General features: G+C 35.9%; 1 protein-coding gene across 1 annotated transcript in view; it reads right to left on the bottom strand.

Moving 5' to 3' along the window:
* EFHB (EF-hand domain family member B) overlaps positions 1-13,874 on the bottom strand; it is a 39,695-nt gene that overhangs the window by 20,073 nt on the left and 5,748 nt on the right. Inside the window, exons 2-6 of the mRNA XM_019726019.3 lie at positions 9,103-9,165; positions 8,456-8,599; positions 7,378-7,558; positions 5,305-5,415; positions 2,163-2,292 (exon numbers count right to left, since the gene is read on the bottom strand). Of these exons, the coding sequence (XP_019581578.3) occupies positions 2,163-2,292; positions 5,305-5,415; positions 7,378-7,558; positions 8,456-8,599; positions 9,103-9,165 (629 nt within the window). The remainder of the gene's footprint in view (positions 1-2,162; positions 2,293-5,304; positions 5,416-7,377; positions 7,559-8,455; positions 8,600-9,102; positions 9,166-13,874) is intronic.

Below are 13,874 nucleotides of genomic sequence, written 5' to 3'. Positions count from 1 at the left end.
GTAATTTCCCAATTAAGTTTCAAAACACAAAAAGTATGATCAAATAAAACACTTCCATAAGTGACTCCTTGGAGGTCCAGACACGTTGGAGAGAAACATACCCTTGCATATTGCCTGCTTTTATAAATTCAGTGGATTTTTATTCAGATATGATTAACACATAACAATGTACTAGTTTTAGGTTTACTCAGTGTATTTATCTATGACTATCCCAAATCATTGATAAATATGTCCACGCAGCTGTTAATTTCATATCTTTTATAAACTGATAACAGGTTTATATTTCTAAGTTTCATAATTAAACATATTTGTCATTTTCCTTTGAGTATCAATTTCTATATTACATTTAATTATAAATAGCAATAGTGCATAAATATTTAAGTCATTTCTTCATGTTTTCTTTTGTGTGTGGTATAACCACAATAATGATAAATTAATGAATATTTGTTATATGAGCTTTTCTTCTATACCTGAAAGAAAATTATCTCATTTGGGTTTACTATAATATTGTCAGAACTTATTTTGTGTTTGTGTTTTACCATAGTTGTTTTGAATAATTCAAGTATCAGAAATTCATATAATAAAGGAGTGGAAGAGGGATGGAAATCATTATTTCAGGCCTGTAATCAGAGAATGTAGTGCCTATAAACCTGGTATAGTGGCAGGCCAGCCTCTTGAGCCACACACTACCTGGGTTTCTTTCCTACCCGTAATACTACTTAGCTACACGATCTTGGGCAAATGATTTAACCACTCTGTGCCTCAGTTTCTTCATCTGTAAAATGGAAAGGATAAAAATTATAGTACACCTGCCTCGTGGAGTTGTTGGTAGGATTAAAGTAATAAAATATAAAATATTTAGCCCTTTGCCTCTATAACTGGGAGCTGTTCTTATCACACAGACCAGAGAGGCAACTGAGTGAGGCAAGTTGGGTTGCATCCTGTGGGAATGAAAACTTGGTGTGCATGCTGGAGCCTGGAAACTGGAGGCCCAGTGTCTCCTTCAAAGACAGCAGAGGACAAAACAAATCCCTTCCCACCACTGATGTGTAGAAATGTGTGCCCAGTATATTAGTTTCCTGTGGTTGATGTAACAAATTACCACAAATTGGTGGCTTAATATAATAGAAATGTATCCTCTTACCCTTCTGGAGTCCAGAAGTCTGAAATCAAGGTGTCAGCAAGGCCACATTCTCTCCAAAGTTTCTAGGGGAGAATGTGTTCAGTGCTTCTTGCAACACTGGAGGCTGCAGCATTCTTGGCCTTCCTTAGCTTGAGGCAGCATCATTCCAATCCCCTCCCCCATCTTCACTTTACCTTCTACTCTATGTGTCTTCCCTTCAGTCTCAAATCTTCCTGTGCCTTTCCCTTATAAGGACGCTTGTCATTGGATTTAGGGCCCATCCAGAATGATCTCTTCATCTCAAGACCCTTAATTTAATTACATTTACAAAGACCCTTTTCCCACATGAGGTAACATTTATAGGTTCTGGGAATTATCTGGACATATCTTTTGAGGGCCACTATTCAACCTACTAAAGCAGTATTTCCAATCTTCTGAGTTTTTAAGCATAGTAGGTAATATGAATTTTTATGAGTAATGTCCCGCTGTTTAAGTGTTGGCTTAGATATAAAATATAACACAGGTAATGAAAAACTGAGGAATCTTAATTTAGTTTCCTAGGTAAGCAGTCATATACAGAATGAGGGTGTAAAAAGGTCATAGTTTATAAGAGTTAAGTCAGATACTCAGGTGCCCAAGTAACTGTTAAAGCTGAATGATAAATGACAGCTCGATTATATATGACATCTTTGTAGATACTTGAAAGCCCATCATTTTTAAGAAACATAAACAGGGTTGATCCCATAGATTAAAAACATGCATATATGTCTTTATATTTGCTTGTAAAGGCACAAAGTAACTTTAGAATGATACATGCACTGCACACAGACACACACATAAAACAGTATTATGATTATCTCTGGGGAAACTTGACAATTTGGAAGACATATTGCTGTATATCTTTTTCCAAGAATTTTATATTTGAACAATGTCAATACATTACCTCTTCAAAAAATAAATTTAAAAAAATCAATTTTTCTTTAAGTCTGTATGTCAAACATCTAACCCTTGCCCCAGGGCACAATATAATTAAACTTACATTTGTAGTTCATGGAGCCAATATAAAGATTTTGCCATGTTGCGTCCATCATTAAAATGTGGTGTTGGAACCCCATACAGATTAAACCTATGGAAACTTGATGGGTTATACTTTCGGTTCTTTGCTTCTCCTATGTGGGAAAAAAAGTGAAGACTTCGGACTTAAGCAACACAAATAACCTTGCCTGGAAGGAAGCACATTATGTTCTCATTGACACTGAAAATGAGAGTGGAACAAAGAATGACACTGTAACAATGCAGGGAACCGCACAGATTTGGCTACAGATGATAGAAGCATTCTCCCATGTGAGGTGGGAGACTGGTGGGACAAGAGTTTCTTGGTTAAAAACCTAGAAAGTGAGTAGGGAAATGATGGAGGAGAAAGACAAGTATGAATGATGAAAAATGCAAGTCCAATTAATGTTACAGAAATCCTGCCGAATGGGGAGGAACGGCAATGCTTTGGGACCACAGCAGCCTTTTCCGCTATGCTAAGATCTGAGAGACTGATCTTTTGTACTTGCTCTCACTGAGATTTGGTGAGACCATCAGAACATGGTAACCTTTACATTTCACTAAAATCATTTAACTCACATTAGAAACATTCAAAGGGTGATTGAGGGCTGAGAACCTAATAGGGAGGTCTTTATATGTTTAAGATCTAATAGTGTAATTTTTTCTTTTCAAGTCATGATGTGGTATTAGTTTTCTATTTCTAGATAAGAAAGTAAGACTGAAACTAGAGATCAGCTAAAAGGTGAAGGAATAATGGAGAAAATATATTCAGCATTACTAGTAACCCAAATAATGTAAATAAAAACAACTATGTGAAATCATAATTTGTCTCTCGGTTAAGTAAAAATAAAGAAGATTGGCACATCTTAATACTGGGGAGGATGTGGGAAAATGGAAATTCTCATACACTGTGGGTGTGAGGACAAACTGGGGCAGCTCTTCAGGTGGACGGTTTGACTCTAAGAGTGAAAATTTCAAATGCTCAGAAATCTAGAAATGTATCCTAAGGAAATAAATCACATTCACAAGGATATATAAACAATATATTTTTGTAATACTGAAAAATACAATATTGATACATGAAAAGACAACCAAGATATTTCATACAATGGGGGGAAGCAAATAGAAAAAAATACAGCGGGGAGCAAAACATATATATACTCATATATGAATGACCAAAGAAAAACATCTATGAAAGTATCATCTATGGAAGACTGGGAACTGTGAGAAATTTTCTTTATATTTTATATATTTGTATGTAGCTTGCATTTTATAAAAGAAATATCTATTACCTTAGTAATGATTAAGCACATTTAAGAGAGATTGTAGATATATATATATTTATTGTTATTGAATGGTGTCCTTGACATATTATTTTAAATAAAAAATTTTAAATGTATATAGTAGGTTCCCCAAAAGCATGGAGAATATCATCACATTTAACTAAAGATAGGTAGCTCAGTAGATGGGGGTTAGCAAGATGTTCAATATATAAACTGTAGTTATATCTGGTCAATAGGATTTCAAGTTACATTTACTTTTCCTTCATTGTGTTCATATTTAAATTGTCCACTATTATGTAGTTTTATAATAAAAAACAAAGTACTTTCATTATGAGAAAAAAATAAAGACAATGTTTAAAAGATTGTATTCCATGACTTTTCAAGAGGCTAATGAAATGTTTGTAAAAATGAGCAAACGAAGGTAATTTCAGTCATGTTACATAGTCCATTACAGCTCTTCTAAATATTAAAAAAAAATGTATACTCGTTTTCCTCCAATTGTTAAATGCATATAAGATATCTTAATATATATAGGTTGTGTGTGTATACATATATGTATATATTTACTCATATGGTTCTTTTTAAAACAATTAAAAAGTATTGGATTACATTGTGCAATAGATGCTAAAATTTTTCAAAAAAAATGAAAAATATATTTTTACAAGAGAGGACTAGAAGAAAGAAAAGAAGAAAGGGAGGGAGAGAGTCAGGGAAGTAGAGGGAGTGGAGATATGGAGAGCAGTCAAGGTTGTGAGAAGGAACGTGGAGACCAAGTGGGTGGAAGCAGTGGCAGGCAGAATGGGAGGGTAGAGATAATCTGAGTACTGGGATCATGTTAGAGAGCATAGGGAACCAGCAGAGACTGGTAATGAAAGAAGAGAATGGCAGATTCCAGACAGTGGAGCAATGAGCATAAGAGCAAGCCCCAGCTATGAGTAAAAGTTAAGAGAAAGAGCACAGAGAGAGTGCAAAGTGCGAGAGGGTGGTAGAGGAGAAAAAGTAAAGAAATAAAGAGGGAGCGAGGGAAAGCGGTGCCTTGAGCTGCAGTCAAGGGAAAGTATTGCTTCCAGCTAATGAAGATTAAGTTCATGAATCATTTACAATTCACCAGCTTTCTCAGTACATACATCAGAGTCTAATTCTCAATCGTCTATTATTTCAAGATTCTATGTAATAGTAACACTTAAGTTGTATTTTACAGCACTATAAAAATCCCATGCCTTTTAGTTGTGCTACAGAAAAACTCTAGTAATAGGCTACTATTAGTCAACATCGCTTGATAATAATAATAGTTTTTGACCCCTTACTACATTCCAGGAACTATGGAAAGCATTTTGCAAGCATTGACTTAATCCTCACAATATTATTACCCCCATTTAAGAGATCAGAATAGATGATGACAGGATAAGTAAAATATCCAAGGTCTAAAAGATAGATGAACGAGCTAGGATTTGAACTTGATATACCTGATTCAAAATTTGTTCACTTGACCAATCACTATTCTTCATATAAAGCTAAGCACTTAGAATAATCCTGACATTTGAACAACAGTATTTTTTAAGCCTATAACTACTAAAACAAAATAACACTAACATTTAATCTTTCTTAGCTGTTTTTTTTTTTTTTTCATTTTAATGATACATATATTTCTACATTTTATAAAAAATGTGTAAGGGTACATGTTCTCAGCTACCAGGGTTTATGACCTTATAAAAAATACGTTGTTATTTATTGATCAGCTATTATATGCCAGGCACTTAACTTTATGAACATTCTCTTTTATTCCTCTTTACAAATCTGACAGTCCCGTATCCTCAGGCCTATTTTACACTGGAGGACACTTACCCACATAATAATCATTGTGAGAAACAATATACAGATCATGTCCTTCCTTTCCTTCTTTAAATACTTCTTCATAGGTTTTTGGTGGATTCACCACATCTCCAGCAGATATTTCTGAAAAAAGAATTAATGAAATCAGTTTTAAGGCATTTTTCATCTGTATCTATCTACAACATTTAAATTGACTAGAACAAATGACAAACAAGGTAAGCTGATCGCATAAGCCACACGAGCACCCAAGGAGAACACAAAGCCTATATAAATGAAGATATATCAAGAAAGAGAGGACATAGTCCAGGTGTCACTATTCTAAGGACCTTCATTTGACCTGGCTCACTCCATAGAATTATGAAGAGTATCAGAACTCTGAATCAGTTAACCATTTAGGTTGTCCTGAGCCATACACCAAGCCCGGGTAAATTCCTGATTCTGAAAAATCTCTAGACAATTCTGATTTTAGTTTGCTCTAGACTTCTCAAGATGATCTAAGCAAATCTGAATCACAAGTCAGTTTCAGAAACCCTGATGTCCTGTGGAATAGCCTTGGTGCAAATTTTGGCAGCTGTAGACTGGAACTGTTTTGATCTGAATATCCATCTTCAAGTAGCCAAAAGTGCCAGGAAAATCACTGGAATCTGGAAGAAGTTCTTCTTCCTACTGGTCCCAAACCAAGAGCTATAACATGTTTGTTTAACAGCTGTTTTTTCAGGACTCGTAGTCCCCAGTTTTGTATACAGTGAGTTATTGTTTTCACTGTTTTACATAATGATTTTAAAACATAATTCCATTTATAATTTCACATTTCTCTTTCCACCTAACATGTTTTCTTCCTTTTGGACTTTCTGCCAAGAATTAAGGTCTGTAAACAGGATACCAGAAGATGGTCCTACTCAAAATAATCCTGTACAGCAGTACTTCTTTTTAGTATATGAACTAATATACCTATTAATACACAGACACACATTTTGGAACATTCTTTCTATTATATATTTAAGTGAAGTATACCTAGGCAGTATTTTCCTTCTTAAATGAACTAATCCTAGGAGGACTTATGATATAATTACTATAATGCTGTAATGCCATGTTTACATAAGTACATTTATTAATCCCATTAAAAATAAATATTTTATCTGTTCTAAAATACATTTTTCCATATTTGAAATTTTAACTTTAGATCTGATAAAATAAAATACAATTGCAGATTTTGCATTCCAAGAGAGAGACAGATACAATTTATCTCCAGGGTGGATGTTACTATGTTAAGAAAAATAATCTAATGGACTTTTGGTGAAAAAAAGATAAAGTTCCGAGAGCAGAGCCTTACTAATGGGTGCAGAAAGACATAGAAAAGCAAATTCCTCTCCAGGATAAACAAAGACGGAATTTGAGGTCTCCTGTAAAACCCGGGAGATGGGGTAGAGACCTGAAAAGGAAAGTAGGAGACAATGAGAAAGGTGTAAAGTAAAGCACCTGACAACATGGCAGGAGGCTGGGCTTCAGAAGAAACAATGGCCTGTAACCAATTCAATCACACGTTGTCGTTTGTTGAAAGATGCGCTCCACTCCCTCTCAAAATGAGAGTGCAAGTCTGCTCTATGCACTGCCTATGTCTGTTTAATATTCGGTGGACACAGGGTCTGCATGAATGGAGGGCGGTGTGCAGCATTTACCAAACGTATTTGTTCTGAGGTCTATTTTATGAAACAGTTTCATAACGAGTTAAGAGTTATGAACACATCAGAAGCATTGGTGGAAATAAAACCCACCAACGAATGTCCAGGGAGAAGGGATTGCAGCCTCCACAGCTGGCCCCCGTGTCAACTTTCCTGAGTTTTCCAGTCTTCACATCATCTCTATTATGCTCACAGAATCTCCAAAACCTGAATTTTTACTGCCTGGAACATACAAACTCCAAGGATTCTGGGTCTAAAAGTACCATTTTTGCTATGATCCCACCCTTCATTCTGCAGTTGTCATTGGCACCACCACCGAACACCATACCAACAGGACAGTTAATCCTATTTTCGAAGAAGACTTATTTTACCACCGCTCCCCACTCCTTATTTGTTCTACTACCTCTGATGACTGTTCTCCCAAATGTCGTACTGAGTACATCCAGGCCTTTAGGTAATCCTGGCGTTTGGTCATGAGATGTTCCTAATGGTGCTCGTTGATTGCTGTAATATATTGATTCCTTTTTATCTTTAATTTTCTGTTGAAATGCTGTGATAGGCTGTGGGTTTATCAATACCTTTGCCTAAAGAAATCATTCAAAGCACAGATATAAGACCAAAAAAAGTAAGCATCTGAAAGCTGAAACTTTAATCAACAGCTGGAAAGAAGAAAATATAATTGTAGAAAAATGTTGGCTTTGCTCATCTTCATATGAACTGTAAGAATTGGGACTATGAAGCTTAAACCAGCCTACACGTGACCTTTCAAAAAGGTTAAAAGGCTTCAAAGGGGCTAACAGGCATATGAGAGGAGCTCCCAGGTTATTGACTGCAATATTCCAGAAAAGTGGGAATGACAAGTGCACGAACCACATGATTTCCACAAGCTTTCTTCTGAACCTAGACTGTTCCCTCAATGAACAGCAGGGAACATTCAGGCCCGCCTGCACTCAGTGTATAGACCTAAGCACTCTGTAGTGCCCACGAACAATAATCACCCAGCCTTTGTGGTCGGCTCTGTTCCCTAACAAAGCCTGACAGCATTTCTCCTTACTGACAGCAAATGGAGTGAATTTGGCTTTTATTATCTGAGGGGAAAACATCTAGTTTGTGGCTTAAAATATTAATTTCCCTACACTCTTTTGGCTGCCACTTCTTGGATTTATTTTTTTTCACAGCTCAAGATTAAGGGTGGGGGCTGGCCAGTTAGCTCAGTTGGTTAGAGTGTGGTGCTAATAGTAACACCACGGTTGCCGGTTCAATCCCCGCATGGGCCACTAAGAGCTGCACACTCCTTAAAAATAAATAAATAAATAAATAAATAAATAAATAAATAAATAAATAAATAATAAAGAAAATGTTGTTAAAAAAGATTAAGGGTGGGAAGGAGATTGAAACTAATGGTTTCACTAATATCTCATTTGTGCATTTTCACCTTGGTAAGTTCATAATGTACAAGGGGAAAAAACAAAGGAAGTTACCGGTATTGAAGTTTTAGATTTTATTCCATGTGTCCAATAAGGTGCAATTTGAGGATCATTTGCTCTGCCATAAAATACTCTTTCAGCTCCGGGAGGTGGATATCTGAAGTTGAAAAATTTTTTTGCCTCAGGTGGAGTAATTAACTACAAAGAGTGAGACAAGAACGTAGAATTACTAAGTAAAGATTTTAAAATATTAGGACTGAGCTATGCCAATCAATGAACACCCTTCACTGCATGAGTGTAGTAAGCACATGGGGACTTACAGCTCCAAATAATGAAATTTCCTGAAATTTGGGGTTTTTTTAAATGAAAATAAACAATGTATTTTAAAAGTTATACGTACTGAGAAAACACGCAGGATGTACCCAGGTTAGAAAGCATACCACAAATGACTATTTCCTGTTGAAATAAATGGAATCCGCTGTAGTGATTTTATAGAGCTGAAAATTGCAGATCTGGAATTTTCACGTCCTTGGACAAAATCAATAGAAGACCTCCAAATTGTAAAGAATCCAAATCCACATCCAATGTATTAAATTTATACAACTCATAAGGCATGTTGAACGTTTTCTATCTTCTGATGTTCACATGCAAGGTAAAAATACAAATGCACATAAACACAAATGCATGTTGAAAATGCTCACCCTGGGAAGTTTTTCAGTCAAGCAGGTTGCAACTCTGTATCCGACTGGAATAACTTTCCCTGCCTAAGAGTGGAAAAAAAGCACAAATTGATCATTGTCAGGTAGAGAGGGAGCATTTTAAAGAAAATACTTTATTTCAAATTTCCCCTAAGCTCCTAATGCCACAAAGTTACTTTCAACTACTTTAACACAATTAAGGGAAAAAGTAAGAAGAAATTGCAAATCTAAAAAATCTTGATACATAATATAAATATTAAGTACTAAGTAGCATATATACTAAGTACATGTTTTCACAGTGCTCCCATTGTAATCCAGTTACACCACCTCTGTGACAAGCTGAGGGATGCAACTTTCAGAAATAATCTTGTCATAGTTCACAGGTTAATTATTGGTTGTCCTATCAGTACAATGGGAATATGGCTGCATTCAAGCTAAATTCCAGCTGAAATGTTAACCATCTAGATTATTACTGGCATTATTACTGTGAGGAAACTTTCTTTACTTGCTATTTATTCAATCATTCATGTATTTATATCAGTATGGGCTCATGGATTTCTATTTTATACAATGCTTCAAGTATAACAGTTCGGACCACTGCGAGCCCCTTCAAGCTTGTTTCTATGTCTCTTTGACATATCTGCATTATTCTTTGAGAATTTCCTTTTTGGCTCTCAAAGGTGTTCCAAGTTCATATTGTACTGCACTAGTCTTAGTCAAACATTGCTCCAAAGAGTGCTGATTCCTTTTAATAGAGACTGGTATTCAGTAATCAAGACCTGTGTTTTGGGGTTCTCATTGCTACTAGATAAACATTGTTCCTGGGTCCTCTTAGAAGACAAGAGTTAGTTACATGCCCCCACACTGGCATCTACAAGGTCAGACAATTAGGTTCGCGAACTCATCCTAGAAAAAGTGCTACATACCGCATTGCTGAATATCACTATGGTCACCTTCAAAGTACTCCCCTTGGGAAGCTATGCACTGATGCCTGCACCTGCTCCACCCTTCAAAGCAATTTTGGAACTCTTTTTCTGGAATGGCCATCAGAGCTGTCGTCAGATTACCCTTGATGTCCTGAATGTCAATCAAATGTCTTCCTTTCAGTATTTCCTTTATCTTCAGGTAAAGAAAGAAGTCATTGGGGGCCAGATCAGGTGAGTAGAGAAGGTGTTCCAATACAGTTATTTGTTTACTGGCTAAAAACTCCCTCACAGACAGTGCTGTGTGAGCTGATGCATTTTTGTGATGCAAGAGCCATGAAATGTTGGTGAAAAGTCCAGGTCGTCTAACTTTTTCTTGCAGCCTTTTCAGCATTTCCAAATAGTAAACTTGGTTAACTGTTTGTCCAGTTGGTACAAATTCATAATGAATAATCCCACTGATATAAAAAATGATTAGCAACATCATTTCAAAAAATTCCCGAACTTAATCATCAGACTTCATATACCAATTCTAAAATATTCTGTTTAGTTAAATGTGTGTAGATACATATATATGGATTTTGACATGGATTCTGACATGGTAACGGTAGAGGTAGAGGTAAGGGTAGAACCAAAGATAGAAATAAACTAATACTGGGAGTTTCCACCAATACCTTCAATTATAATCCAACATGACAGGATTCCTTCTACCCCTTCTTTTCCTATTTGTAACTTCTTTATCAGTAAGAAACCTGACTTCTAAATATATTTACTTATCTGCTCAGGCCCTCCGTATGTAACCCAATTCCCACTGCACTGACCACTTCCTTGAGCAGTTCCTAACCTCACCAGTGCCACTTCATTTGGCCACCTCCTCATCAGCCCACAATATTAGAGCTTTCAGTAACCAAGTACTTCTCTCACTTCTCACACAACTGGTTCTCAGGATTCAAGTTGACTTACAACACCATTTTTAGCTGCTGAAGTCCCACCCACCCACAATCATGCCACTTTCTAATCTCCAAACTCAGTGTGAGCCAACAATAATGGCCCCATCTCTCCCAATGGCCTTTGGCCAAGATCTCTGTGTTTTACACATAATATCCCTAATTCCGAATATCTTAGAGACAAAGTTAGGTGTGATATCATTATTTTCTTTCTGCCCAGGAGGCCCTGAACCCATTATACAAATGAAACCATTTACTTCTCAGAATTCTGTAGAGATTGGCAAATTCGAAGTAAAATTTTGTACCTTTTTTTTTTTTTCAATATCAGGGCTTGCATAACTAAGTGCTCACAAGACTTGAAAATGAGTGACCCCTTTGGCTCTATCTAGTCCCCAAATAGCTATCAGGTTCTCTTAGTGTAGAACAGGAAAAATAATAATAATAAGGCATCGCTTTGCATGACTTTTACCATATTATAAAATCATTTGTTTATTGGTCTCAAGTCTCTAGACTCTAAGTTCCTTGAAAGCAGATACTGTTTTATCATTTTTCATCTTTATAGCCCCAGCGCTTAACATACTGTCTAGTCATTGCAGAAAACATAATTTTTTGTAACCTATCTTTGAACCTTTCCTTCCTTCTTCCTCTTTGTACTTCAACGCTCAATACCATTTACCAACATTCTTTGTAAGGTTCAGTTGTCTGTATAACCCAGCATTTCTGCCACAGCCAGTGCATTAATGGTGATCAAGGGACCGTCTTAGGATGTCTTGAAGAAATGACCATTAAAGAGATTTTAATCTCCACCAGAGTGCTTTCCAAGAGCCAAGAACCCTTTCCAAGGCTATACCAGGCTTTCACACACAAAGAATATCTTCTGCCACAATCGTTTTTGTTCTTGAATGACACTCCAAAAATCTCTCTTCAGGCCACTATTTCTTGGAAACTTTTCCTGAATACTGGTCCTTGCTGCTATACCAATCAATGACTGTTTTACTAGAAGGACTTGTAAATCCATCAGAGCCGACCTTCACTTGCAGCCCAGTACCAACTTTGGGCAGCAATTTCAAACAATAGGATGAGTATCCTCTGCTCCCTTTCTCCTAACACTGAAAAGGCCTCTCATTGAGCTGAGCTCCCCAACTCTATGAATGTACCCTGAGGCAAAGCAATTGCCCACATGAATTGATTTTAGCAGGCTCTTCACAACAGGAATTTCCATCTGACTCTCCTCACAGTCATGCTTGAAACTGGGCTTTGACCCCATCCAAACACACTTCCTCCTCTGAGATTGAATGAACTCAATGGCATCAAATACTTTACTATCCCATCCGTTGGTCAGGATGTTGGAGGATCTCCTGTCCTTCCCCTTTCAGCTATGCGAGTTCTATCAAGCCTACAAGTCGTAGGTAATACACATAATCTATAAACTGTTACAAGCATAAAGAAAATTAAAAAGATGGAAGGCTTACCAATTCTTTTCAGATGCTACTAGGTTGGTGCAAAAGTAATTGTGGTTTTTGCAATTATTTTTAACCCTTGAAACAGCACTTTTGCACCAACCTAAAAGTATTACCCTAATACCAAACTCAGAGGAAGATAGCACAAAAAGGAAAACTGTCTGTTCTTAGATCCCACTGTCTTAGTGGGATCATAAATGTAAAACTTTTAGTAAAAATACTGGCAATTCATATTATAATAAATATCACAACCACATAGTGCTTAGCCAAAAAATATGAAAGTGGTTCGCTATTAGAAAATTAACCATTTTAATCTGGAAAATATATATTTCAACAAATGGAAAAACTTTTCATAACTCAAGGTCTAGTCCTGATTTTTAAACATTATTAGCAAACTGGGAATGGATACAGATGTCCTTAACTTGATATATCAGAAATTTTCATCAAAAATAATACTTAATACCGTGTTTTCCCAAAAATAAGACGTAGCCAGACAATCAGCTCTAATGCATCTTTTGGAGCAAAAATTAATATAAGACCTGGTATTATATTATATTACATTACATTATATTGTATTATATTATTCTATTCTATTCTACCGGTCTTATAGTATAGTAAAGAAAAACCAGGTCTTATATTAATTTTTGCTCCAAAAGACACATTAGAGCTGATTGTCTGGCTAGGTCTTATTTTCGGGGAAACACAGTAGTGAAGCATTGGACTCATTCCCATTAAAGTCAGAAAAGTGACCTTACTTTCAATATCATAGTACTGATCATAGGCAATGCAATGAGAAAATAGAAATAAGAGGTATATACACTAAAGAGGGAAAGACAAAAGTGTAATATAATTGTCTACCTAGAAAATCCAAAAGAAATAATGATGAGCAATTAAGACTATTAAGAGTTTAGCAAGAATAAGAAAAGCAATGAAAACGAATATCTAGAGCAATTTTCAATTTCATTATCGATGACATAAATGTGAATTAAAACAATGCCTAACAAATCATTATCAATTTTTAAAATTTAGTGGCACAATCTTTCAGGAAGGGATTTGGCAATAGGAACTAGAAAAAGATCCATCCTTTGGCTTCATCTGAAACTCTATCCTAAGGAAACATTCCAAGACATATAGATGTTCATAGACTATTTTTATAGAAAAACCTGAAAAAAATCTAATGCCCAGAAATAGAGGGAATGAGTTAATTGAAAAATTATATGTTGGCTTAAAGAAATATTGGTTTTTATCATTAAAAGATCTTTTGAAGTCTCTGTAATAACACTGAATGCTTATTAAATAAGTGAAAATCAAGACAAATTTTTATGCTTGATGTAACAGCTACATAAAAATGCATTTGGAGAAAAGTGTTACGAGAAGTGTAGTATAGTCAGGAATTCAGACTCGAGTCAGGAGTTGTGACTGCAAATCCTGGGGCTACCACTTCC

The sequence above is a fragment of the Rhinolophus sinicus genome, chromosome 5 (genome assembly GCF_057876585.1).
Source record: "Rhinolophus sinicus isolate RSI-liver-muscle chromosome 5, RSI-T2T, whole genome shotgun sequence".
In the NCBI taxonomy this organism is placed as follows: Eukaryota; Metazoa; Chordata; class Mammalia; order Chiroptera; family Rhinolophidae; genus Rhinolophus; species Rhinolophus sinicus.
This window is presented reverse-complemented; position numbering and strand designations above follow the sequence as displayed.